At 35.9% G+C, this 25419-nt stretch overlaps 1 protein-coding gene across 1 annotated transcript; it reads left to right on the forward strand.

The window, feature by feature from the left end:
* Nucleotides 1-214: 214 nt before the first annotated feature.
* LOC141684691 (PTI1-like tyrosine-protein kinase At3g15890) lies at nucleotides 215-3165 on the forward strand. The gene is made up of 4 exons (XM_074489772.1): nucleotides 215-396; nucleotides 658-805; nucleotides 1799-2061; nucleotides 2142-3165. Exons 1-4 carry the CDS (start codon nucleotides 353-355, stop codon nucleotides 2782-2784), a joined length of 1098 nt encoding a protein of 365 aa, XP_074345873.1. The 5' UTR covers nucleotides 215-352; the 3' UTR covers nucleotides 2785-3165.
* Nucleotides 3166-25419: the final 22254 nt, after the last annotated feature.

A 25419-nucleotide genomic window follows, 5' to 3' on the forward strand; every position in this document is an offset into this window, starting at 1 on the left:
ATGTGTGAACGGTCCGGTTAACCGAACCATTGAAAACAGTTTTAGCGGTTTCGGTTTTTCTTGGTTCGGATTGCCGTAGTCCGGTTCGGATTCACGGTTTAACGGATTTTTTGAACACCCTAAACGGTAAAATTAAAATATAACGGACGTGAGAAGGGGATATAAAAGGAAATGAGTGAAAAGGTAGAATACAGTACAGTAGGGTAGTAATCAAGTCCGAAAGTGACCTAAACCAAACGCAGCCTTAATCTTGGAATCTGTTTCCCGGTCAGCGATAGAATTAATCATTTTCACACTCTCATTATTATTCCTCTTCTTCCCCCCTGATTCTCGTGTACATATACTCTTAATTATGGATTTTCGCTCTTTTTTTTGCTGCGTAAGCGCCTCTACACGGTACGCTATTTGCTATTTCTTCATTTATTACTTGCTTTTAACCCTAGTTTAGCTTCTGTATTAAGCTCCCCTTTTTCCGTTTCTTAATTAATTAAGTAATTATATGTTTGATTTGGGTGTGTAACCTAGTTTAATTATTTGATTAGTGATAATTGTATTACACTTAATTTTGACTAGAGTTTACTTAATTTAACTATATTTGGGATTAGTTTGAATTCATTTTGCTTTTGTGATATGGAAATGAGTGTATAATTTTTGTAGGGAAGGGAAGGGGAAGAAACAGTCGACGTGGAGGATTTTCTCGTTGAAGGAATTGCATTCTGCTACTAACAATTTCAATTACGATAACAAGCTTGGTGAAGGTGGATTTGGTAGTGTTTATTGGGGACAACTGTGGGATGGATCACAAGTAATTTTAACCTCCCTCCCCTCTTTTACTAATTCTATTTCGTGATTCCGTATGTTTCTGTTTTAATACACATAATTGCATATATTAAACTGTTGCATATTTATGGATTATAGGTCTTGTTACCGAGTTCTTCTATTTACATCAAAATGATTGAATATATATATATATATATATATTTCAGCTTTAATTGTTTCTTTTTTAGTTGCTGAGTTAGTGCCCTAAAATGCTGTGTATTCTTGATAATTTATTGTTTGGGAACTACTTTTGGGTTCTTTAGCATTGATGTTCTGGGCTTGGACAACATCAGTGTCACACGTTGGAGGACGAGCTTTGGGGAAAAGGAACCATGCTTGCATTTGCCAGATGTTTTGCTCATTGATATTGTTTTTACATATGCATAAATCCCTTAAACCTATCCAACAGATCTCTATAAAGGTAATCTTGTGTTATAGAGATATATCAAGACCACTTTAATAATGACCTTGTAACGCGTTCTAACATCTTTTTCGTGTTTTGACATGGCCAGTAGTGTGGAATTACAAAAATGTAACTTACTGGGCTCATTTTATGAATTACTGACATTCAAATTATAATATTACCCTTGTGTTGACAATACTAATTACCAGTAATGTTTTTGGGAAAAAAAACTGACTGTATTTACTTTTTATTTTAAGGAAAAAAATTGTCAAGTTGGTTTTGAATGTGGTCTACTAACTTCCTTGGAAGACCCCCTTACACAGTTGTTTTGTGGTAACTTGGTGAGAAGTGTGCACTTGTAGGAAGGTGTCAGTTTTTATCAATGGTGAATTTGTAGGCTATGCTTCTTTAATCTCACCTCAGTCGACATGGTGGTTTTTATATAAAATTTTGTATTCCAGAAAGCTATTTCTCAGTGTATCCATCCAAGGATGGAATCCTGTGAATGATTTGCTGCGCATAGTATCTGCTTGTGTTGTTTGATTATTTTAAACTTTTATGGAAATATATTTGCAGATAGCAGTAAAAAGATTAAAAGTCTGGAGCAACAAAGCAGAGATGGAATTTGCTGTGGAAGTTGAAATTTTGGCAAGAGTACGGCACAAGAATCTGCTAACTTTACGGGGTTACTGCGCGGAAGGTCAAGAGCGTCTGATTGTATATGATTACATGCCGAACCTGAGTTTGCTCTCTCATCTTCATGGACAGCACTCAGCTGAATCCCTTCTTGATTGGAAACGGAGGATGAGTATTGCCATTGGATCTGCTGAAGGCATCGCGTAAGTAAAACCCATCTTTTTTGTGCATCTATGTCTATTAATCTTTTTATCTCAACTAATAGTTGATGTATTATATTCAGCTATCTTCATCACCATGCAACTCCGCATATCATTCATAGAGACGTGAAAGCAAGCAATGTTTTACTTAACTCAGATTTTCAAGCTCAGGTTGCTGATTTTGGATTTGCAAAGTTAATACCTGATGGTGCCACACATGTGACCACAAGGGTCAAGGGTACTCTTGGCTACCTTGCCCCAGAATATGCAATGCTGGGGAAGGCATCAGAGAGCTGTGATGTTTACAGTTTTGGAATTCTTTTGCTTGAGCTTGCCAGTGGAAAAAAACCATTGGAGAAGCTCAGTTCAACAATGAAGCGCACAATCACAGACTGGGCTCTTCCATTGGCATGTGAAAGGAAATTCAGTGAACTAGCAGACCCTAAACTGAATGGGAAGTACGTAGAAGAAGAACTGAAGAGGATAGTTTTTGTTGCACTTATCTGTGCCCACAATCGGCCCGAAAAAAGACCCAACATACTTGAGGTGGTGGAGCTACTGAAGGGAAATGCAGAATCAAAGATGACTGATTTAGAAAAAGATGAACTATTTACTAGTCCTAAACCTTTAGACTGTGAAGATGGGTCATCGGGTGTAGAAGACAGTTCTGATTTTATTTCAGCAGAAACGGAATCAAAACAGGAGATTGAGAAAGTCGAGGTTTAGCAGAAGTTTCCCATTGTGATTTGTGACAGCTAAGTAATTATTTGTGAAGTCCTTGGAAGCATGATTTCAGTCTCAGTGCTGCAGTTTTTTTTGCATCAGCGTTCTAAGATAATTGATGTGTATGATGCAAATGTTAGAAGTGTTATTTCCCATTGCATGATTTGTGTGCTTTTGTTTGACTTCTGTTTGTAGAAGTATGTGGATAAAAGCAATAGGTTGTATGTAGTAATTGATTGAGAATAGAAGCAGAGGAGTGGTCTAGGACATTTTATATTTTGCATCAGGATTAGGGTGTCCCAATATGTGCAACGAACTAGTATTTTAGATTGCTGGTTGTTTCCTTGTTTTCTTGTCTAAAATGAAGACTCTCCTGCGAAGACTGATAGATGCAAAATTTCAAAAAATAAAATAAAATATATTGTGCATTTGCTTAGTAGAAACAATTACTAGGAATATCAATTTTCGTGTTGCACCTGATAATTCCAGATTACCGGGGGTACTCTCCTTGTCCTACCCGGACTCAACTTCCATTTGGACAGAGATGACGGTGGTTTGTGATGTAACTGTATGATGGGCTCCTGCAAAACAGAACCGGAGGGGGGTGGCGTCTCCCCGGCACCTCCGGTGGGAGCATGAGATGTGGTATTGGAGAAAGTGTAAAATAGGAATTACATGAATATATGTGGTGTGTATATAGGTGTGTAGATAGTAAAGATTTCGTAACCCTCAGTACACCTTTTTTTCAGTCTTTTATAGGCTTCCCATTAGGGTTTACGGGTTTGTACCTTGCATCTGGACCGTAGGCGAGTTTTGGACTGTAAGACACGTGGACGACTGTGATGAGTCAAAGTAGCTCCGAATCCGGACCATTGGAAGGTTCTAGATCCGGGCCACCTGGACGGTGGTGATGTTGCCACGTGTTTCGGAGTCCTCCAGGGTTCTTGTTAATTGGGTCCTGGGCTTCCCTTATTGGGCCTGAATTAATATGGGATATATTTGCCTCCCAATCAGGTTTCCCGGATTGGGGAGTAGATTAGTAATAGTTGCATTATTTGGAAGAATTTTTTTTGGGATTTTTATTTGATTTGATTCCCCTTAACCCCGGAGTCATGAATACGAGACTCCAGGGTTGACTTATTTAGTCTCTTTAATTTATCTCCAAGGTGGGGTTCCTTAAACTGTTTGGAAGAAATTTTTTTGGGGTTTTTCTTTGATTTGTTGCCCCTAGCCCCGGGGTCATATGAATATGAGACTCCAGGGTTGACTTAGTTAGTCTCTTTGATTTGTGTCCAAGGTGGGGTTCCTTAGACTGTTTGGAAGGAAAAAAAATTGGGGTTTTTCTTTGATTTGTTGCCCCCTAACCCCGACACATATGAATATGAGACTCCGGGGTTGACTTATTTAGTCTCTTTGATTTGAAATTTGAATTTGGGATAAGGTTGGATGGATAAGGACAGGTTGTCCGTTGATTTGACCGGACTCTGGAAAGTAGATGCGGAAAATCCGGGCTGTCAGAAGTCTGTTGGGATTCTAGCCGGACTCACAGATATATACTTATATGTATATATGTATATTAGAGTGTACGAAACGTCTCCTCCCCCCTTTTTGTGAAAAGTTGTGCCTTTGCCATAATTATCGTGACCTAGTGTATATTAATTGTTGTGCAATTATGATTCGCGGACCAATAGGGGGCCGCCACGTGTCTAGGACATGTCCTTTGACCAAAAAGTTTTCACCTCCTTTTCTCTCCTCTTTTACCCCCTATAAATACCCATCTTCTCTTCTCTCTTTTTTACCAAACACAACTTTGAGAGTAGAAAACCAGTGAGTTTGTTGAAGATCTCGAAGCTTTTTTACTCGAAGTCTCTCTCTTTCTCCTGAACTTGTAAGTTTCTTTACTTCCTTGTACTTTTTTTCACCATTCTTGCGGTACATGCCTTTGTTTTTATGCGAGTTTGCTTCGGCAGTTCGTAGCTTTTTACCCAAATTTTTGGTATGGTGCGTAGTTTCGAACTTGAACGTATACGGTTTGAAGTTTTCTATGGGTTTTGATGTGGGTTTGGTGTTTATTATGTGTAAACAACATTGCTTTTGCTAGATTTTCATGCGAGAAAATGGGTAGTGGTAGTGTAAAATGTAGTAGGGCCCGGGGTCTGTTGTTGGTTGATGTTTTAAGCAATAATTGTATGTATATTGCATAGATCTTGCTTTTGATCTCTATTTTGTGTGATACATGTTTCTGAGTTTATTCTTATTTTATTTTTATTTTTGTGTTTGGGTTCGGGTGTGGCGTTGACTCCGGGGTGCATATATATATATATATACAAGGTAGAAGATTTAAGTAGACCGCTAACCTTAAGATTCGCTACCCGGATAGACCCGATTGTTTAGGTGACTTGTTTTCAAACCTATCCTCTTCCTCCTCCAGCATTAGTTCATTAAAAAAGGCCTCCTCGCGTCGAGATACCTGCTCAAGTATTGGCCCAGACTTTGGTTTTAGGGCCCGAGGATACCTTGTCTAACGATGATGGGTCCTGGAAGGACGTAGACCATTACTTTATCCAATGTAGGATAGACCCTAAACCCTTGGGCTTTTATTACCGAGATTTGTGTGAGGCCTATGTAGGGAGTGATCCAGTTATCCGGGCTACTGATGCATAAAGCTTCGGCTCGGTATGTGCTAGGTGCCCCGAGCTCTTCAAAATATACCGAACTGCTTAGGTTTGAAGTGTTCTGGACGAGCTTGAAGAGCTCATCCGTCTTGGAGTTTTCTTCTATGTTTATCTGCAGAATGGTGGTATCCGGGATAGTTTTTAGGATAATTCGCACCATTGCTTGATATTGTGCCAGCTTGGGGTCTTTCGCGACATATTCTCCATTGGTTTGTTTAACCACAATCTGGGAATCACTGTGGATGACCAACTTTGTTACCCCGAGGGATTTTTCTAATCTGAGTCCGGAGAACAATGCTTCATACTCAGCTCGATTATTTGTTGCTTTAAAAGCGAAAATTATCACTTGTTGAATCGTAAAGCCACCCGGACTCAAAAGGATTAGGCCTGCCCCGGATCTGTCAATTATCGCCGAGCCATAGACATATAACGTCCTTGTGTTATTGTCAGAGGTATCCTGTTCGCCCATGGATAGGCTTGCCGATGCTAATGGGGCTTCAGGAAAGGTACATTCCATGACAAACTAAGCTAACGTCTGGGCTTTTATGATCGTCCTCGGAACAAACTTGATATTGAATTGGCTTAGTTCTATCGCCCAATTTACCAGTCTTCCGGATGCGTCTGGTTTGTGAATGATTTTCCAGAGTGGTTGATCCGTGATCACCTTGATCACCCGACCTTGGAAATATTGCCTTAGCTTCCTGCTTTAGTGTACAAGAGCTAGGGCAAATTTTTCTAAGTTTGGGTACCGGGTTTCAGCGTCCTTGAGGACCTGACTTACATAGTAGACCGGGCTCTGTGTTCCTTTTTCTTCCCGTATGAGAGTCGAAGAGACTACTCTTGGCCCGGGTGTAATGTAGAGATATAGGGGTTCTCTGGGCTTAGCTTTTGACATTATAGGCGGGTTCATCAGATGTTGTTTAACTTCTTCAAAGGCTGTGCCGCATTCCGGAGTCCATTCAATTAGTTTTTTGTTTTGGGCTCCTTTTAGCAACTCAAAGAAAGGCAGGCATCTCTCCGCTAGTTTTGACATAAACCTGCGAAGGGCTGCCAAGCATCCTGCCATCTTTTGAATGTCTTTCTGGGTCCGGGGAATCGTCATTTCCATTATTGCTTTAATTTTCTCCGTGTTGACTTCGATTCCCCGTTCACTAACCAAGAAACTTCCCATATAGGACCCCGATCACCTCGGGGTCCTCTCCTTGTCCTACCCAGGCTCAACCTCAATTTGGGCAAAGATGACGGTGGTTTGTGGTGTAACTGTAGGATGGACTCTTGCAAAACAGAACCGGAAAGGGATGGCGTCCTCGCGATACCTCCTGTGTGAGAATGAGATGGGGTATTGGAGAAAGGGTAAAATAGGAATTACACGAATATATGTGGTGTGTGTGTATAGGTGTGTAGATAGTAAAGATTCCGTAACCCCCAATGCATCTTTTGTTTAGCCTTTTATAGGCTTCCCATTAGGGTTTAGGGTTTTGTACCTTGGATCTGGACCGTAGGCGAATTTTGGGTTGTAACACACGTGGACGACTGTGATGAGTCAAAATACCTCTGAATCCGGACCGTTGGAAGGTTCTGGATCCGGGCCACCTGGACGGTGGTGATATTGCCACATGTTCCGGAGTCCTTCAGAATTCTTGTTAATTGTGTCATGTACTTCCCTTATTGGGGCTGAATTAATATGGGTTACCAGCACCTAGATACCGCTATCATGTGTATTTATCATTAACTCTCTTCAGAAAGAATTTTGGATTGCGGCATCCTATTGACTAGATTTTAGCCATAATTGTGTCTTTTGTCCGGTCCCTGACTCGATCAATTGCCTCACAACCTTGTTCTCTTAGTTATGATAAGTCTTTGGTGTCCCCTTCTAATTTCTTTTTAGAGGATAAAATCTCTACAAGTTTCAATATTTAATGGAATTCAGTGGATTTGATGATCTTGGTCCAGTCAGATAAATTTACATGGACGTCAATAGGCCGTTTAGCAAGTCTTCAAATCCTGCATCTTGACGGGTGGGTGTTTTCATGGTGCAATTTCATGGAGTTTTTAGAATTTGAGCAATATTCTCATCCCTTGTGAGCTATGACAAGGTCATGAGTTCAAATTTCTCGGAAGAGAAATGTCTTGGAGGATGGATGAAAGGGAATTGAGGCTTTACAATAGTTCAGGGCTTCACCATGATTAAAAGAAATTGTTCCCCTGTTTTTTTTGTTTGACACATAAATCGGATGCCGAGGAAATTCAGGAACCTGCAAAACATTGCCAATTTATTTTAGTCGAGTACTGGCAATATGCCTGGGGTAGTTACTAGTAGTTCAGCTGCTACAGGCGATATTTTTTTTTGGCTAATATCTACAGACGATTTTCCATTAATCTTAATCACTTTGGTTCAGTTAATGCTAATTATAATGTTATATATTATGAGATCGAAGAAAGCTCTGCATATATTAAGCATAGTCCTTGTGTTATCTACTTTCCTATTCTATAAATCAAAAGTATATTATAAACAAATTCTGACTGAAAAGCTTATAATAACAGAGTTTATTACTCCCTCTATACCGTTGAATTCTATACATCACTTTTTGACAAATTTTTCAATATTACTTTAAAATATAATTCCACAATATTTTTTTTAAATTTTTTTTTCTGAACAAAAATTTTATATTTAAATTTTTATTCAAAAAAATAAAATTTTAAAAAAACATTTTGAAACTGTACTTTATAAAAATCTCTAAATATGTGAAAATAGTACATGTATACGATTTACTGGGACGGAGGTAGTAGCTAGTACATTACACTGAAGATACTGTCGAGGCCAAATTTGAAACTCTATGAGAATGAGAGTTGGCAAAAATATTTTTTTTGTTCCTTTAATAAGGATCAAACTCAATCTGTGTGTTAAACATTGAACTTTTTCGTGTTATCTCTTAATCACATGAGAAATTGCAAAAGAGAGCTGACCTAAAGTGATATTATAATTCATAAATATTGTATATCAAAAGGTCAAAGATGATTCAGAGCTCAAAAAGGATAGCTTGGAGACAAATTTATAGGAAAAATTGAAGCAGGAAGATGGCATAAATCTTGAAGAAGAAGATATAGGCATGTAGCATGTGGGACTTTTAAGACTCAGTGATAAATATATAGGTCCCCTGCCCGAGCTTATTTCATAGTTAACCAACCTTTTCATTGAAATGATAATTGATAAAACTTATTTTCTATAGTTAACAGTTTTTATTTGATTAAAACTCAAAAATAAATATAATCGAGACAATTTCAAGCAATTAAGGCCATACCATAAATAATTTCTTATTCTTCTACTTCCACGAATAAATTTATATTATTTTCATTTTTTTTGGTTTTTTTAAAGTAATCAAATTTGAAAATTCGGATTAAGTGATAAAAAAGAAGAAAAATATTTTTTTAAAAAAAATCGGAAAACAAAAATTTTGAGAAATAATGTAATTTTTTGACTAAATTTATGTTAATTTTAATTTTTTTTTGATTTTTTGAAGTAATTTAAATATGAAAATTATAATTAAGTAATAAAAAAGGAAGAATAAAAAATATTTTTAAAAAATTCCTGAAAAAATGTAAAAGTGTTTTTTAGAAAATAAATAGTGTAATTGTTTTGACCAAATTTATAAATATTTTGAATTTTTTATACTTTTTTTAAGTAATTTATATTCAAAAATTCAAAAGGAGATTCACGAGGGTGCATTTAATACTTCATTTACGAAAGGAGATTAGTGAAGGTGCATTTAATGCTATTCCAATGAATCACTGCAGAAACGTATATTTTCGCAATGCAGTAAAATTTTTTCTTTTTTTAAAACAATTTTTTTGTGTCACAAAAAAAATAAAAAAAATAAATTCAGTATAAATTTGATACTCCTTGTTTAGATTATATAAATTTTTGATATCATTTTTAAACATATTTATTGTTTATTTTACCTTCTATTTTGCTAAAAGATGTACCCTAAAAAATAAAAATAATAATTTAATAAATATAATATTAATTTTAGACTAATTTATTTATGATAAAAAGTTCGGTTAAAAAAATAATATACATTTATGTATCAAAATATTTTAACAAATCATAACCACGAATGAAGTAGTTTGAGTATAAATTCTATAGTTTTTTTCAAAATGGAGAATTTTGTACATTTAAATTTGATATATGTATATATATATGTATATATATATATGTATATATATATATATTCAAATATAATAAATAAGCTATTTCCAAAGCGGGCTTCTTATGTTCATATTTATATTTTTCGAAAAGTAATTTATAAATTTAGTAAAAATATATTTCATTAAATAATAGAATAATAATATTTTTTTTATTAAATATTACTCCCTCCGTCTCGTCGATTGTTTAGATTTTTTAGACAGTGTCCGACACGCATTTTAAGGTGCATATAAATTATAGTTCTGTAATTATTTTTTACAAATTTGTTATTCTGAATAAAAATTAAAAATTTCAACTTTTATTCAGGAAAAAAATTGTAAAAATAAGTTACATAACTATAGTTGTTAGGCATTTAAAATGCGTGTCAGACACTTTCTCAGAAATGTTAACAATTGGAATGGACTAAGGGAGTACTCGTTTAATTATTACTACTCTTACATTATTTCGATGAACGTGTACCCGTGATGGTTTTTGATTCATAAAAAATAGTGTATTTATTAAAACGTAAAATATATAAGTTTAATTATTGTTAAAAAAATAAAGTAATAAGTATCGCCCTTGTAAGTGAAAAATTTGAAAACAATTATGGGGCGTTTGGTTGAGGGTAATTTAAAAATAAAAATTGAATCAAATATGTTAGGTAATGAATTACACACAGAGGGGGATGAATGTGTTTTTGTGTTTTTATGTTTTTCTTGAAGTGTTTATGGTTATGAATAAAGTAAATTAAATCTTGCACTGAGTTGTGTTAATACTGAAATTAAACAAGGAATAACAGTGAACACAAATCTTTCAAAACTCACTTAATTTTATATTAAAATTAAGAATGTTTTGCTACAAAATTTCCAGGCTCTTTGTTGCTAAAGAGCTTAGCTTCTTCATTGAGATAATACAAGATTTTCTGATCTAAATTGTTACTCTTAACAAAGGACCAGTGTTAACTTTATATGATAGTTAACTGCTGGTTTACATAGTGTATAATAAGTGATGCTATTCACTTTAGTAAACTGTCACTAATCATTCCATTTTAGGAAAAGCATATCTTCCATTTCTGGCTTAGCATATCTTTGCATACTGTGTTAACTTTGATCTTCCTTTGTCAGTTAATCTTCACCCTTGATCTTGCACTCTTCAAGCTGCTTTTTGTAGACTTGTCAATCCAACTTGATTAGATTGTTTGTTGATTGTTAATCTTGGATAATGAACTGGTCTGCATTTTGTATTTCGAGTTTTACCTCAAGATCTCCAGTTTGATACATATAGAACTTGACATCTCGATAAGTATAACGACTTATCGAGATCTCTCATTACTTTATAGTTTTTTGACTTGTAGAGGTCTCTAAGTTCTCTATAAGAGAATTTAGCTTGTCGAGATCTCTTCACTTCATTTCTTCACTTTGGCTTATAGATATCTTTGAGTTCCTTAGAGATTCTGTTCATTCCATTTTCCTTGAGTTCTTCTGATCTTTTTATGTACATTTCAATCTTCTCATCATACTTCCTTATCCTCTCCTCAGATTCAACTTTATTCCTTGCTCTTCTTTCCTCCCTTTCAATCAACCATTCAGCTAAAACTGATCTCTATGCTCTAGTAGCAGTATCCTTATCCTTCAAGTAATCTTATCACTCTTTTAATTTCTGTGGGAGAGAGAGTGTCCATCAAGGTACATCCTAGAAATGTGAAGGATCCATCTTCATAGTAGATTCTCACTTCCTTTAGAGTAACAACCCAGACTCTAACTATTTCCTCAGCTAGTTGTTAAAAATAGTCTTCATCAGAAATGCACCAGTTTAAAGGTAGAAAATCATTCTGCTTGAAACAATTCCAGATGGCCCTTTCAGTGACTTCAACTTTTTCAGTAGGCTTAGCCTTTTTAGGTTTTCTCCCAACAGACTTGAAATGAGTTTTGTGTGATGGCTTGACAGAAGGTAGGTTTGTGATTTTCTTGAGAGATGTTTGGCTTGTGGTGATTGGTATTTTCAGAAAGGTGTTAGCAGTTTGTTTGTATAGGAATTTTTGCTTTGAGGTTAGAGGTGGTTTGGTTATTGAGTTTGTTGGCTTTGAAGGTTGAGCTAGAGTTGTTTGGATTTTTAGGGTTTGTTATGGTTGATGTGGTTGATGTGGTTCTGAGACATCTTGTCTCTTTTTGCTTCTCCTCTCACTTCCTCTCTTCTTATCATCATCATTCTTCTCTTCTTGCTTCTTATCCTTGCTATCAGTTTCCCTTGAGGATTGACTTGGATTTGAGCCGGAAGGCTTTTGTTCATCATGCTTCTGCTCATCATCATCCTTGTCTTCCTTTAAATTGTAGTCTGTTGTGGGCAACATGGTCTCAACATTTTGCAGATATCTCCCCAAGATCCTGATCATTTCCTCATCTTCAGGATTTTTGTTGCTTTTGGTCTTTAGATCAGTTTCAAGGGTCATGATCAATCTCAAGTTATTCCTCACACAATGTTTAGGAACTGTGAAGTGTCTGCACTTTCTGGTTTATGGACATATGTAGGCAATCCCCCTGCTTGGATGAAGATAGGTTTCAGAAAATGCAGCTATCTGAGCATTTTTGAGTTCCTTTAGCAGCTGGGTGTCCTCTGGAATGATTCAGTGTACTTTGTCAATTATTACATCCATCTCAGATGCTCTCAGTTTTTAAAGATTGGAGAGAGACACCTGGAGACATCTGTCCAGTCCACAGTCATTTATATTTTCCACTATTCTCTTTTCTAGAAAGTTGTCAACTTTGACTAGAACCACTCTAAGAAAGTTTATGTTATTGGCCAAAGCTTTCTTGTATGTAGCATAATTGTTGTGGAAAGACATCCTCAAAATTGTCTTAAATTCATTATCTTAACAAGGTCCTTCTGCAGCTTTCAAGAGTCTTTCTTTTCCAAATTCATGAGTGATTTGAGCTGTTGCAGAGCTTTGACCATGCTGAGTTGTAGAGATCACTTCTTTTGACTTGCCAGCATCCTTGGATTGTTGAATCCTAGCTTCTATCTCTTCCTTAGTCTTGGTGACAGGCATGATGAGGGGAGTTGGCAGTTCTGGCCTCACAGACTCAGGGAGTGCAGGCATTGGAATGTTTAGCTTTCCCATGATGGCTCCAAAGCAACATATGTTTGCATTTGAAGGTGCTTGTGGGAGTCCACCAAGGCTTGAATGTCAGCATATTGATTCTTCACCAGGATAGTGAGAGCATGCACCTAAGCTGTGAGTTGGTCATTTGAAGTTTGCAAAGTGGTGACTTGATCTTGAAGTGCTTGGATTTGAAGATTTGTAGAGGTTGAGGCAGATTGATAAGAGCTGATAGATATTGAGGAGCCAAAAGTTACTTCAACAGCTTGTTTGATGCCATCCATAAGCAAGGCAGAAGGCTCATATCTGCTCTGATGAAGCTGTTCCAGTTTGACCTTTGTGTCATTTGCATTGGTGATTTTATGTTGGACTACTTCATGAAGAGCATAAAAGATTGTCTGAGGTTTTTGACATCTTTTTCCATAGTGGTCAAATCTAATCTTTTTATTTGATCATCAAAGTGTTGAAACTTTGAGGTGATCTTGACCTTAGAAGGTATGATCTCATCCATCTTCTCATTTACCATTTTCCTCACCATGTCCTCATGACCAATCAATATGAGTTCTAAAGCTTTTCCAAAGAGATGGAAAGCTTTGAGTTGAGCCTTGAAAACTTTATTGATTGCATCATAGAGCTCACCAGGAGTCAGTGCTTTAGCATTGCTGCCCAAAATAGTCAAATAATCTTCCTCGAACTTAGCTAAAAAACCCTTCATCTCCAGATTGTAGTGCTTATTTATCCATGCATCATAGTTGCCATCATGTTCAGCTTCATTAATAATTTTGTCTTGTTGCTCTTGGATATCTGTTTGATAGGAGAGCATAATGGCTTGACAGTCCTGGTTAGACTTATCTGAGGTCAGCAACTATTGAGAGATTTGTGCTAGTCCTGCAAGCTGATCTACCCTGAAATCTTCAAGTTTAGATGTAGGTGCAGCTTCTTGTAGCCAATTTGAGAGAATGTATGGTTGTTAAGGTTGTGAGGTTGAAGGTTGGTGTGAAGGATCAGAACCACATGTGATAAAAGTCACAGTTTTACTCACAGATTGCTCTGTGTTTATGACAAGTTGTTGTTCCACACTAGTTTTGGGAACCTCCAATTGAATTAGAGGGGATTTGACTGGGTTATTGTCATGTGCACCATTCTCAAACCCTTGTGCTTCTTGAAAAGCACTATCACATGAATGTGATAAACTTGCTTCTCTCATAGCAGGGTCATTGACAATTGTACTTCCAGCTTCAATTGTCAAGGAAATCTCAGCCAGGGTTTTGAGGGGAGTTGTTCCTACATGAGAAACCTCCAATTGAATTGGAGAGAATTAAGATAGCTCCCCCTCAGGAGTACTACCCTCAAACCTAACAGCCTGTGAAGACTGATTTGCACATGAAGGTGCATTTGTAACATCCATGGGGTCTTCAGTGAAAACTGATGAATCCCCCATGGTTTTGATGGTGTCATCAAGGTCTACCCCAGCTAGTAGCCTCTCACCATCTGATTGTAGTGTCTGGGAGGTGAGCAAGGTTTCTTGAACCAAGTCACTTGATTTAGCTTGCACTTGAGGAATGGATTCAAGTGTTGTATGTGAAGAAGAAAATTGTGAGATTAAGAGTTGTTGTTCAGAAGTGAGTGTTGGCAGCTCCTTCTGAATGGATGAAGGAGCTTCAATAGATGTTCTCTCGCTGTGTGTGCCATCCTTATTTCTTCTACCATACACTTGAATTTGATCAAGTGTTGGTTGTGCAGACTCTTTACAAGGTGCATTGGGGATAATGCTCTTTTCAATAGACATACCCTGTTGAGAAGATGTATCTAGAGTCTGTTTAGGCCCTATTTTTACAACTGCATCCTTTTGGGAGGATACAAAGATGGTTTGAGTGGTCAGCTCAGATGTCTTACTCTTTTTTGTTCTCTTGACCAATGGTGACTCAGCTTCTGTTTGGTCCTCACCACTCTCATTCATGACTGTGAGGGTTATCTCCTTTCTCTTCTTCTTACTCACTTCATCCATTTGGGAGGATGTAGTGGTTAGTTTCCTAGCTACTAATGGTTGTAAAGAAGTGGTTTCAGCTTGGGAAGGTCCCTGTTGGTTTTCCTGTATTTGTTCTTCTACAGGTTCAGGAACCATAATTGTACTAGCTTGTACATTTGATCTCATGTCAGGAAATGGGTAAGGGTAAGTCATAAACCTCTCCATCATGAATGAAGTGATTTTCAGACTTACATTTACCTTGTTCTTTGTAGTAAATGAACCAAATATTATTCTGGATACTTGCTTATAATTGCCTATTTTAGTGTTATCTATACCATTCAACAAATGTATGTCTGTTACTTTATAATTTAAAGTAGACATTATGAATCTGGGAAAGAATATTTCCTTACCTCTAGCAGATTGGGGCATGGTCAGCCTGGTTGCAAGTTCTTCCAAGATCAATAGACCAACATTCAAGTGTCTGTTGTGGGCTATTGAGTACACCAGCTTCTGCACCACACTTGAAATGTTGTCAAACCCTGTCTTTCTACATGTGAAGGCCCTCACTACAGAATCAAATATAAAGGACCATTCATTCCTTAAATTTGTTATATTCAAGCTTGACAAGTTGATTCTTCCACCATAGTTGATGAAATCCAGAAACTCGGTCAGTTCATCCTGGGTTGGCACCTCCACTAAGTTCGCAGTTGGTAGACCCAAACCTATATTCACATCTTGTTCATTAAACTCTATCTGTTGGCCTCCAATTGTGCAAGTTACCACCAAAGATACAGAGTTATCATTCGTAACAGTCCTTACCACAGCTGTTGTCCAAAACTCATGCAGAACATCCAAGTATAGGACTGGGTTAGCAGTTAAAGCTCCTGCAATGTAAGATTCATACAAGAATTTCACAAACCCCTTGAAACTATCAGGGACTTGGTTAGCATCAGTAAAATCTAGGTAATTGGTTCCTTTCTCTGGTATAGTAGCTCTAACAATATTGAGTGCCATTGTAGTTTAGTGAGAGTGAATGGGTAAGAAAAATTAGTGAGAAAGGAGTTGAAATGAGAGAGAAATCGGTTTTAGATTGAGAAGGCTAGGTCACTTGAGTTCTCGAAAATGTAAGTATGTATATGTATCGAGATGTCTGGGTATTTATAGTAAAAGTAGATGACTTGTTGAGAAGTCAAATATAGACGTTTGGAGTATACTTATCGAGAAGTCAATTTGAAATAAGAAACACATATCGATAAGTCATTTTATTTATTCTTGTAGAGAACTAAAAATAAGCTTATCGAGATGTCAAATAAATACCCAGTTTGTCCAAAATGGACTGAATTGTTTCCAATTTTCATTTGAATAAATTCAAAATAAAATCAGAATAAATTTTCCAAAAGTATTTTTACCAAAATAATTTATTAAATTAAATTATTTCAGTTCTGAGTTATTAATAAGTCTAAAAGTTATACTTGAAGAGAACTCTGTGAGTTAACACTACTAGAGAACTCTACAATGACTTATCGATAAGTCATAATAAAGCTTATCGAGAAGTCACTCGAGAAGTCAGTAAATTGACTTATCGAGAACTCACTCGAGAAGTCTTAAATGACTTGTCGATAAGTCAATTAGACTTATCGAGAACTCAGTTCTCTATATAATTTTGATCACTTTGATTATGCCTTGTGTTAATTCTACATATTAAGAATATAAATTAACAGCTAGACAGTTTTTCTTAGAATTTTGAAAAATTCCAAGCTGAATTTTGTTTTTGAAAAATAAATATGCAGAGATTTCTGAAATATTTATAGTTCATATTTCAGTTAATTTTCAATTAAATCAAATTAAATTTTGATTTACTAGAAATTAATCTGCTGTAAAACATTAGCTGAGTTCTTACCTTAAGATAAAGAATTAAGCATTCCAATTTCACATACAAGTCTAGTGAAAGTTGCTTCATCCAAAGGTTTAGTAAAAATATCAGCTAATTGTTTTTCTGTTGGAACAAAAATGAGCTCAATGGTACCATTTGTAGCATGTTCTCTAATAAAATGGTACCTTACATCAATGTGCTTTGTTCTAGAATGATTAACTGGATTAGCCACTATAGATATAGCACTAGTATTGTCATACATAATTGGAATTTTATGTAACGCTAGGCCATAGTCCATTAGCTAATTTCTAATCCAAAGCACTTGAGCACAACAACTTCCTGCAGCTATGTATTCAGCCTCTGCTGTAGAAGTTGACATATATTGTTGTTTCTTGTTATACCAGGATACAAGTATTTGTCCAGGAAATTGACAGCTTCCACTAGTACTCTTTCTGTCAACCCTGCATCCAGCAAAATCTGCATCTTTGTAGCCAACAGCTTCAAAACCATTTCCCTTAGGATACCATAATCCCAAGTTTGAAGTCCCCTTCAAGTATCTGGAAATCCTCTTTACGGCCAACAAATGTGATTCTTTTGGATTGGCTTGAAATCTTGCACAAAAATATGTAGCAAACATGATGTCTGGTCTACTTGCAGTTAAGTAAAGCAATGATCCAATCATCTCTCTATAGCTTGAAATATCTACAATCTTGCCCTTTTTATCTTCATCCAACTTTGTTGCTGTAGAAATAGATGTAGATGCAAGTGAACAATCAACCATACCTAAATTTTTTAATAAATCTTTGACATACTTAGTTTGGCTGATGAAGATTCCATCACTTCTTTGACTGACTTGAAGTCCAAGAAAGTAACTTAATTCCCCCATCATACTCATTTCATATTCACTCTGCATAAGCCTGGAAAATCTTTGGCAAAACTTTTCATTTGTAAAACCAAAGATGATATTATCCACATAAATCTGAACTAGAATCATATCCTCACAATGCTTCTTGTAGAAAAGAGTTTTGTCTACAGTGCCTCTAGTAAAACCATATTTAAGTAAGAATTCTGACAATGTATCATACCAAGCTCTAGGTGCCTGCTTTAGTCCATATATAGCCTTGAGTAACTAGTACACAAAATCTGGAAATTCTGGATCCTCAAAGCTAAGTGGTTGTTGCACATAAACTTCTTCTTCTAGCTCACCATTTAGGAAGGCACTCTTGACATCCATTTGATACACTTTGAAATTTGACTATGCAGCAAATACTAGAAAAATCCTTATTGTCGCAAGTCTTGCAACTGGAGCAAAAGTTTCATCATAATCAATTCCTTCTTCCTGTGAGTAGCCTTTTGCAACCAACCTTGCTTTGTTTCTAGTAACTATACCATTTTCATCCATCTTGTTCCTGGACACCCATTTTATTCCAATTACACTTCTGCTCTTTGGTGCAGGAACTAACTCCTAAACTTTGTTTCTTACAAATTGATTCAGCTCTTCCTGCATAGCAGATATCCAATCAGGATCCATTAGAGCTTCTTCAGTTTTCTTAGGCTCTACTTGAGACAGAAAGCATGCATGTAGGTACTCATTAGCAGTTGCACTTCTAGTTCTCACACCAGCAGTTGGATCACCAATAATTGCTTCTCTAGTGTGACTTCTATCCCACTTCCTTGTGTGAGTTTGTTGACTTATGCCTTCATCATTTTCTTCATCATTGGTATGACTTGTAGATCCTTCTTCTCTTTCTCCCCCTGAGTTTGTGCTATCAAATTCAGGTGTTTGAGATGAGCTTCCATTTCCATGATTTTCTTGTTCAGTAATTTCTTCATTCATCATCTGTTGTGCATTGACTTCATCTTCTTCATCAGAATCACTGTTAATGTTGAGGTTTTCAAATGCAAGGGATTCAGCTTAATTATCATTAAGGCATTCCAAGCCTGGACACTTGTCATCATCAAAAGTCACATTTGTGCTTTCCATGATCTTCTTTTGATCAATTACATAGACCTTGTAGGCAGTTCTTTCCAATGAATATACCAGAAAAATTGCTTCAAAAACCTTTAACTCAAATTTTCCCACATATTCATAGTTGTCTTTCAAAATGTAACACTTGTTTCCAAACACACGAAGATGCTTTAGAGTAGGCTTTCTCTTAGACATGATTGAGTAAGGTGATTTCCCATGTACCTTGTAATGAGATATCTGTTTTGAGTATAACATGCAGTGTTAACAGCTTCTTCCCAATAACTTGTTGATAACTTGGCATCTTGCAACATTGTCCTAGCAGCTTCTACCAATGTTCTATTCTTTCTTTCAACTACCCCATTATGTTGAGGTGTTCTAGCAGCTGAGAATTCTTGAACAATGCCTTAACTTTTTCAGAATTCACTCAATGTTGCATTCCTGAATTATGTTCCATTATCACTTCTCAATCTCTTTAAACAATTATGATCTTTAGCCTGTTTTTCTATCTTCTTGATGTGCTCAATTATGATGTGTGGAGTTTCATCTTTAGAGTGCATAAATTCTACCCAAGTGTACCTTGAAAAATCATCCACCATCACAAGTGCATATTTGTTTCTTGAAATTGATAAGACATTTACTGGTCCAAACAAGTCCATGTGAATAAGTTGCAATGGTGCACTTATGAAATTCACAGTTTTTGACTTGTGACTTGATCTTTTCATTTTTCCTTTTTGACAAGCTTCACAAACTTCAATTTGAGCAAACTCTAGTTTTGGCATGTCACTCACAACTCTTTCTTGACCAAGATGTTGATTGCCTTGATGTTCAGATGTGAGAGTTTCTTATGCCATAAGTTGCTTTGCTCTATAGTTGCTTTGCTCTATAGTCTGCAATAAACAAGCTTCCTTTCCTTGCTCCTTTTAGAGCAACTTCATTGGTTTTCTTTCTAATGAAAATACATTCTTCTTTGTTAAATAAAACTTTAAAATCTTTGTCTACAAACTGGATGACACTGAGAAGCTTTACTTCAAGACCAGCTACCAATGCTACATCATCAATGACAATATTTTTAGAAACAATCTTGCCATATCCCATTGTGAATCCATTGCTGTTATCTCCAAAGGTCACTAAAGGGCCAGCCTTCTCCTCAAATTGTGATAGAAGTGCCTTATCACCTATCATATGCCTGGAGCATCCACTATCAATGATCCATATGACCTTCTTCATTTTTCCCTGCACACAATGAGTTTTAAGTGTGTTTAGCAACACAAGCAGTGTTGGGCACTTTCTTCTTGTTAACTGATTTAGCAGAAGTAGAATGAGTTGACTCAGATAAAATAGAATTCATTGACTATTGTGCATTTTCCCTATCTGTTGTAGACCCAATTTTTGTTTCTTTGAGGTATACTCTCAGCTTGTGACAACTTTTCATCACTTTCAAGTTGCAAGGGATGCAATCACACTTGTCACAGAATGAGTAGGGATCATGTGTATCAGCTTAATTGTATTTGCAGGCTCCTTCAACTGGCTTGCTAACAACCTTTTTATAAAGGCGAGTTAGGTGATTCACATAGTCATATTTCTCACATTTACTTCTTGGAGCATCTGCAATATAAGCAAAATTATTGCTTTTGTTTATCCCAATCTTCCCATTTCTATTTTTCTTCTTCTTTCTTGCAGTCGCAACTTTTGTTTCTTTGACAGGTGTCTTGGAACCTTGGTTGTCCATGAGCTTCTCTTCAACTTTGGAAGATTGAGTTGCTTCTGCATTTTTCTTCTCATTGTCTTCATCAGCAGTTTCTTGCTTTATAATCAACTCTTCTTCACTGAAGTTAACTTCATATGCCTTGAACATAGATGAAACAACCTTTTTCAGCATAACTGGAACATTTTCATTTTCTCTTACTTTTCCTTTGTCACCTATATCTTTCTTCTTGTTGTTCAAGACATCAAAACCAAGACCGATAGCAATATTTGCACATGGCTTGTTCTTCTCATGGTATTGTTCCACCAACTCAGATGCATTCTTGAAGGACTTTAACTTGACTTCATTATTTTCCAGCTTCTCCCTTAACACTGCTTCAATCTCACTCGCACACTTGAGCTTGTTCTTTAGATATGCATTCTCTTGTCTTAAAGCTTCAAGCTCTACCAACAACAATTCAGCTTCTTGTTTCTCATTTCAAGCTTCTCATTTATCTTTGCCAGTCTGCTAACCTCTTCATTAGCAGCAACCATACTTGTATGAATGTGAAACATTTATGTGCTCATCTTCTCTACAGTTTCCTTATATTGACTCACATTTAAATCAATGATAGTAAGAGTTGGTACCTATGATTTTGATGAGGATGACTCTCCTTGCTCCAAGTCCATTAGTGCATAATTTCTAACTTCCTCATCTTCATCATTATTAGAGTCATCCCAACTCTTTCCATCTGCAATATAAGCTTTGGTTTGCTGTTTCTTCAGAAGAGCTTCATACTTTGCTTCCAATTCAAGATAAACTTTGTCTTTCTTTGCTTTCTTGGGTTTCCTGCATTCTGTAGCAAAATGGCCTAGTTCATCACAGTTAGCACCTTATTTTTGATATGTCAACAGATCTAATTTTGTAACCATTTTTGCTATCAGATGTGTACTTCCCTTTTTCTTTTCAGCTGTTGTCTTTGTTGAATGATTGTCATTTACCCTTGAAGAATCTTGTCTTCTTTACTCTAATGTTAGAGAACTTTATTTCCATATAGGCCATTGACTTATCAAGTTCATCAAGTTCATCCAGGGTGTAGAACTAATCTTCTTCCAATTCTAGTATGACTTGTTCCTGTAAATCATTGTTTCTTTGCTCACTTGTTGAGACAACTGAAGTTTGGGATCTTGGCTCATCATTAGAAGTATGGCTTTCATTAACAATTAGAGCACTTGAACCATTTGCAACATGCCCTTGACCAGCCCTTAATGATTTCCTTTGAATCATTTCCAATTCATATGTTTTTAAGATTCCATATAAAACTTCAAGGGTTATCCTAATCAAGTCTCTCCCTTCTTTGATTGCTGAAATTTTCTGTTCCAAATGGTCAGGGAGTGTGGGCAGAAACTTCAAGTTCACTTCTTCAGCTTCATAGTATTTATCATGCAGCTGCAAGTTATTTATCAGCTTGTTAAACCTTTCAAACACATCAGTGATACTTTCTTTTGGCTTAGCCATGAAACCCTCATACTGTGAAATCAGTATCCTTCTTTGATTAGATCTAACTTCCTCAGTTCCTTCACAGAGTATTTCAATCTTTTCCCAGATCTGCTTAGCAGTGTCACAGTTGACAATATTGTTCTACATTATATTGTCAAGTGACTCTATCAAGATCAGCTGCAAGCCACTATCTAGGGAAACTTTTTTTCTCAGTCTCAGTGTACTCAGAAGGGTCTTTAGGAGCATAATGAGTTGGGATGACCATGTCTCCATCTGTAGATTCCTCAACTCTAACCACAGGAGTGAAGAGCCCATTTTTGAGAATCTGAATGTATAGTGGATTGGCCATCCTGATAAACAGCAATATTTTCTTCTTCCAAAGAGTGTAGTTAATTTTATCAAAAGTAGGGATTTTAATGCTACTGACTTTCTGTGTATTCATTCTTCCAAGATCTTGAATCTGTTTGCTTTCAAATTTTGCTCTGATACCACTTGTTAGGTAATGAATTACACACAGAGGGGGTGAATGTGTTTTTGTATTTTTATGCTTTTCTTGAAGTATTTATGGTTATGAACAAAGTAAATTAAATCTTGCAGTGAGTTGTGTTAATACTGAAATTAAACAAGCAATAACAGTGAATACAAATCTTTCAAAACTCACTTAATTTTATATTAAAATTAAGAATGTTTTGCTACAAAATTTCTAGGCTCTTTGTTGTTAAAGAGCTTAGCTTCTTCCTTGAGAGAATAAAAGATTTTTCTGATCTAAATTGTTACTACTAAAAAAGGACCAGTGTTAACTTTATATGATAGTTAACTACTGGTTTACACAATATATAATAAAAGATGCTATTCACTTTAGTAAACTGTCACTAATCATTCCATTTTAGGAAAAGCATATCTTTCATTTCTGGCTTAGCATATCTTTGCATACTGTGTTAACTTTGATCTTCCTTTGTCAGTTAATATTCAGCCTTGATCTTGCACTCTTCAATCTGCTTTTTGTAGACTTGTCAATCCAACTTGATTAGATTGTTTGTTGATTGTTAATCTTGGATATTGAACTGGTCTGCATTTTGTATTTTGAGTTTTATCTCAAGATCTCCAGTTTGATACATATAGAACTTGACATCTCGATAAGTATAATTCTTATCAAGATCTCTCATTACTTTATAGTTGTTTTGACTTGTAGAGGTCTCTAAGTTCTCTGTAAGAGAATTTAGCTTGTCGAGATGTAATAACCCCAATTTTTGGAATTTTTGAAACCCTTATGAATAGTGATTTTTTCGATTATGCTGAATAAGAAAACTTTTCATACCACACTATGTAGGGGTTCTTTTATTGATCTTCTGAGATATTATTAGTACTCTATGTGGTATATAAGTGTATGTAAAGATCGTCAGAATCCAAATCCGAACACTTTGATTTTTCCCGAAAATCCACCAGATACCGAAGGAATTGAGTATAAGGTAACATGGTTAAAGGGTTAAAATTTAAGGATTATATGAGAGGATCATTAAAGGATTATAAGATATTGAGAAAGATTTAGGGGAACCCAAGTAATAAGATCCCGGATGTGATCCCTCAAACAACGAAAGAGAACAGAGTTAAGCAAACCGTAAAACAAATAAACGACCAAGGGACAAGCACATACAAGTAGAATGGGAAGGAAGCTTCCAAGAAAAGCTAAAACAAGTGGTTAAAAGAGAAGGTGACATCATCAAACCTTAAGGGAAAGACATGTGGCTTGGAGGTGAGGTCATCCAAGTGATGTCATCACTTTATCAAAGCAATCTCCACCAAGTATTCATTTCACAAACACCAAAATCAAAAGCAACCAAAACAAACTCATTTCTCTTCTTCCCCCATCTATTGCTCTCGGCTTTTCCATGAAAAGCAAAGGAAAAATTTCAAAAATCAAGCTACACACCTTCATAATTCAAGAGGTTTGTTTCTTTAGCTTCCATAATTCATAACTTAGATGAGCCATAAGTTTAAGCTCAAGATTCCATGTTTAACATAGCTAATCAATTCATCAAAGTTCTTGGTGAATAGTGTTTTTCAAGAACTTGAAATTTTGTTCTGGAGTTTTTGTTTAGATTAAGCTTTGGTAAGGACTTTCAAGGGTGATTCCAAGCTCCTTAGTTACTTTTACTCACCAAGGAAGGTATAATCTCAAACCCTAGCCCTACTTTTGTATATTTAGATCTTTTATGTTTGGTATGGTTCATGAGAAGCTTGATTATTGTGTATTTAGAGATGTGTTGGTTTTGTGATGTGTTTGGAGTTGTAAACCTTGTTGATTAGTTAAAGAACTTAAGTAAAGCTTTTAGTTCATGATTGGGAAGTAGTGTAAATTGGAAATATTGAGTTGTTGGGGCTGTTGTAGCATTGTATGTATGGAGTTTGGTTGTATGGTTGAATTGTGGTTGATTGGTGGTTGATTTGGAGTAGGATAAAAATTGGTAATCGCGTAAACATAGCCGTCGTAATGTCCGATTTATTTTAGACTGTTTGTTCTTAACATCAGGACCCGAGAACTCACTTTTAGGTTTTGACCATTGCCATGATTAGATAGTTCATATTACGAGCTTCGTTTTGATATATGGTTCGTTTGAATCCGATGTACGGTTTAGGAGAAACGACCGTTTTAAGTAACAGCGTTTCGCGAACGAACCATTACCCCTCGCCTTACTTTGGAACATAGGTTAAAGACCTTAAAGGACTAATTGGAGTATGAATAATTTATGTAAAGTGTATTAGGCAGTTGGTAAGGCACTCGCGAAAGAATCGCCTTAAAACCCTTAATGGTTAATTTATTAAAAATGGTGGAGCCAAGGGTACTCGAGCGACTTAAGAGAATCGTTGAGCGCAAAGCGAGTGTTAGAGTCTAATTGGTTAAAGTATAGATTCATAAGCGACTTTGGTTTAATTCCAACTTATATGTTGTTTATAGGTTACCAGACTCGTCCCAAGCCATTTATCACCCCCAGTCGCTCAGGCAAGTTTTCTACCCGTTATACTGTTGTTGTGATGTATATATGTATATGCATTATCTTGTGATAAGTGCATGATTATTATTAGCAAAGTCTTGCGATATATTGGAGCATGTGATATGATATTTATATGCATGCCTGTTTTGTAATCTTGATATCTAATTGTTGATTCAAAAGCTTATAAGTTGCATAATACCTATGCTAGAGATAAGCAGTAGTTGCGTATACCCTTAGTATAGGGGGCCAAAAGGTGAACATTTTCTAAAATCGGGAGTCGATGTTCCCGAGTATATTATATATATATATATTTATATATATATTGATATAGTTTTCAAAACTATTAATCGAATAAGGTTTATTCGATAGCTTTATTTTATTTAATGAATATTATTCTGAATATTCATTCGAGGACTTATGACTCCGCTTATTTATTTAATGAATATTACTTTGAATATTCATTCGAGAACTTATGACTCTGTTTATTCTATTTAATGAATATTAGTTTGAATATTCATTCGAGGACTTATGACTCCGATTATTTACTAAATAATATTCTTTATTTTATTAAAGAATGATGTTTTGATAATCAAACTTATTTTCGATTATTCAAATAAAGATCGTACTTTCGTATAAGTATATCTTTGGTTATTTAATATTCATTTCAAGTATAAGTTTTAAAACTTGTACTTCAA

The sequence above is a fragment of the Apium graveolens genome, chromosome 9, assembly GCF_009905375.1.
Source record: "Apium graveolens cultivar Ventura chromosome 9, ASM990537v1, whole genome shotgun sequence".
Classification (NCBI taxonomy): domain Eukaryota; kingdom Viridiplantae; phylum Streptophyta; class Magnoliopsida; order Apiales; family Apiaceae; genus Apium; species Apium graveolens.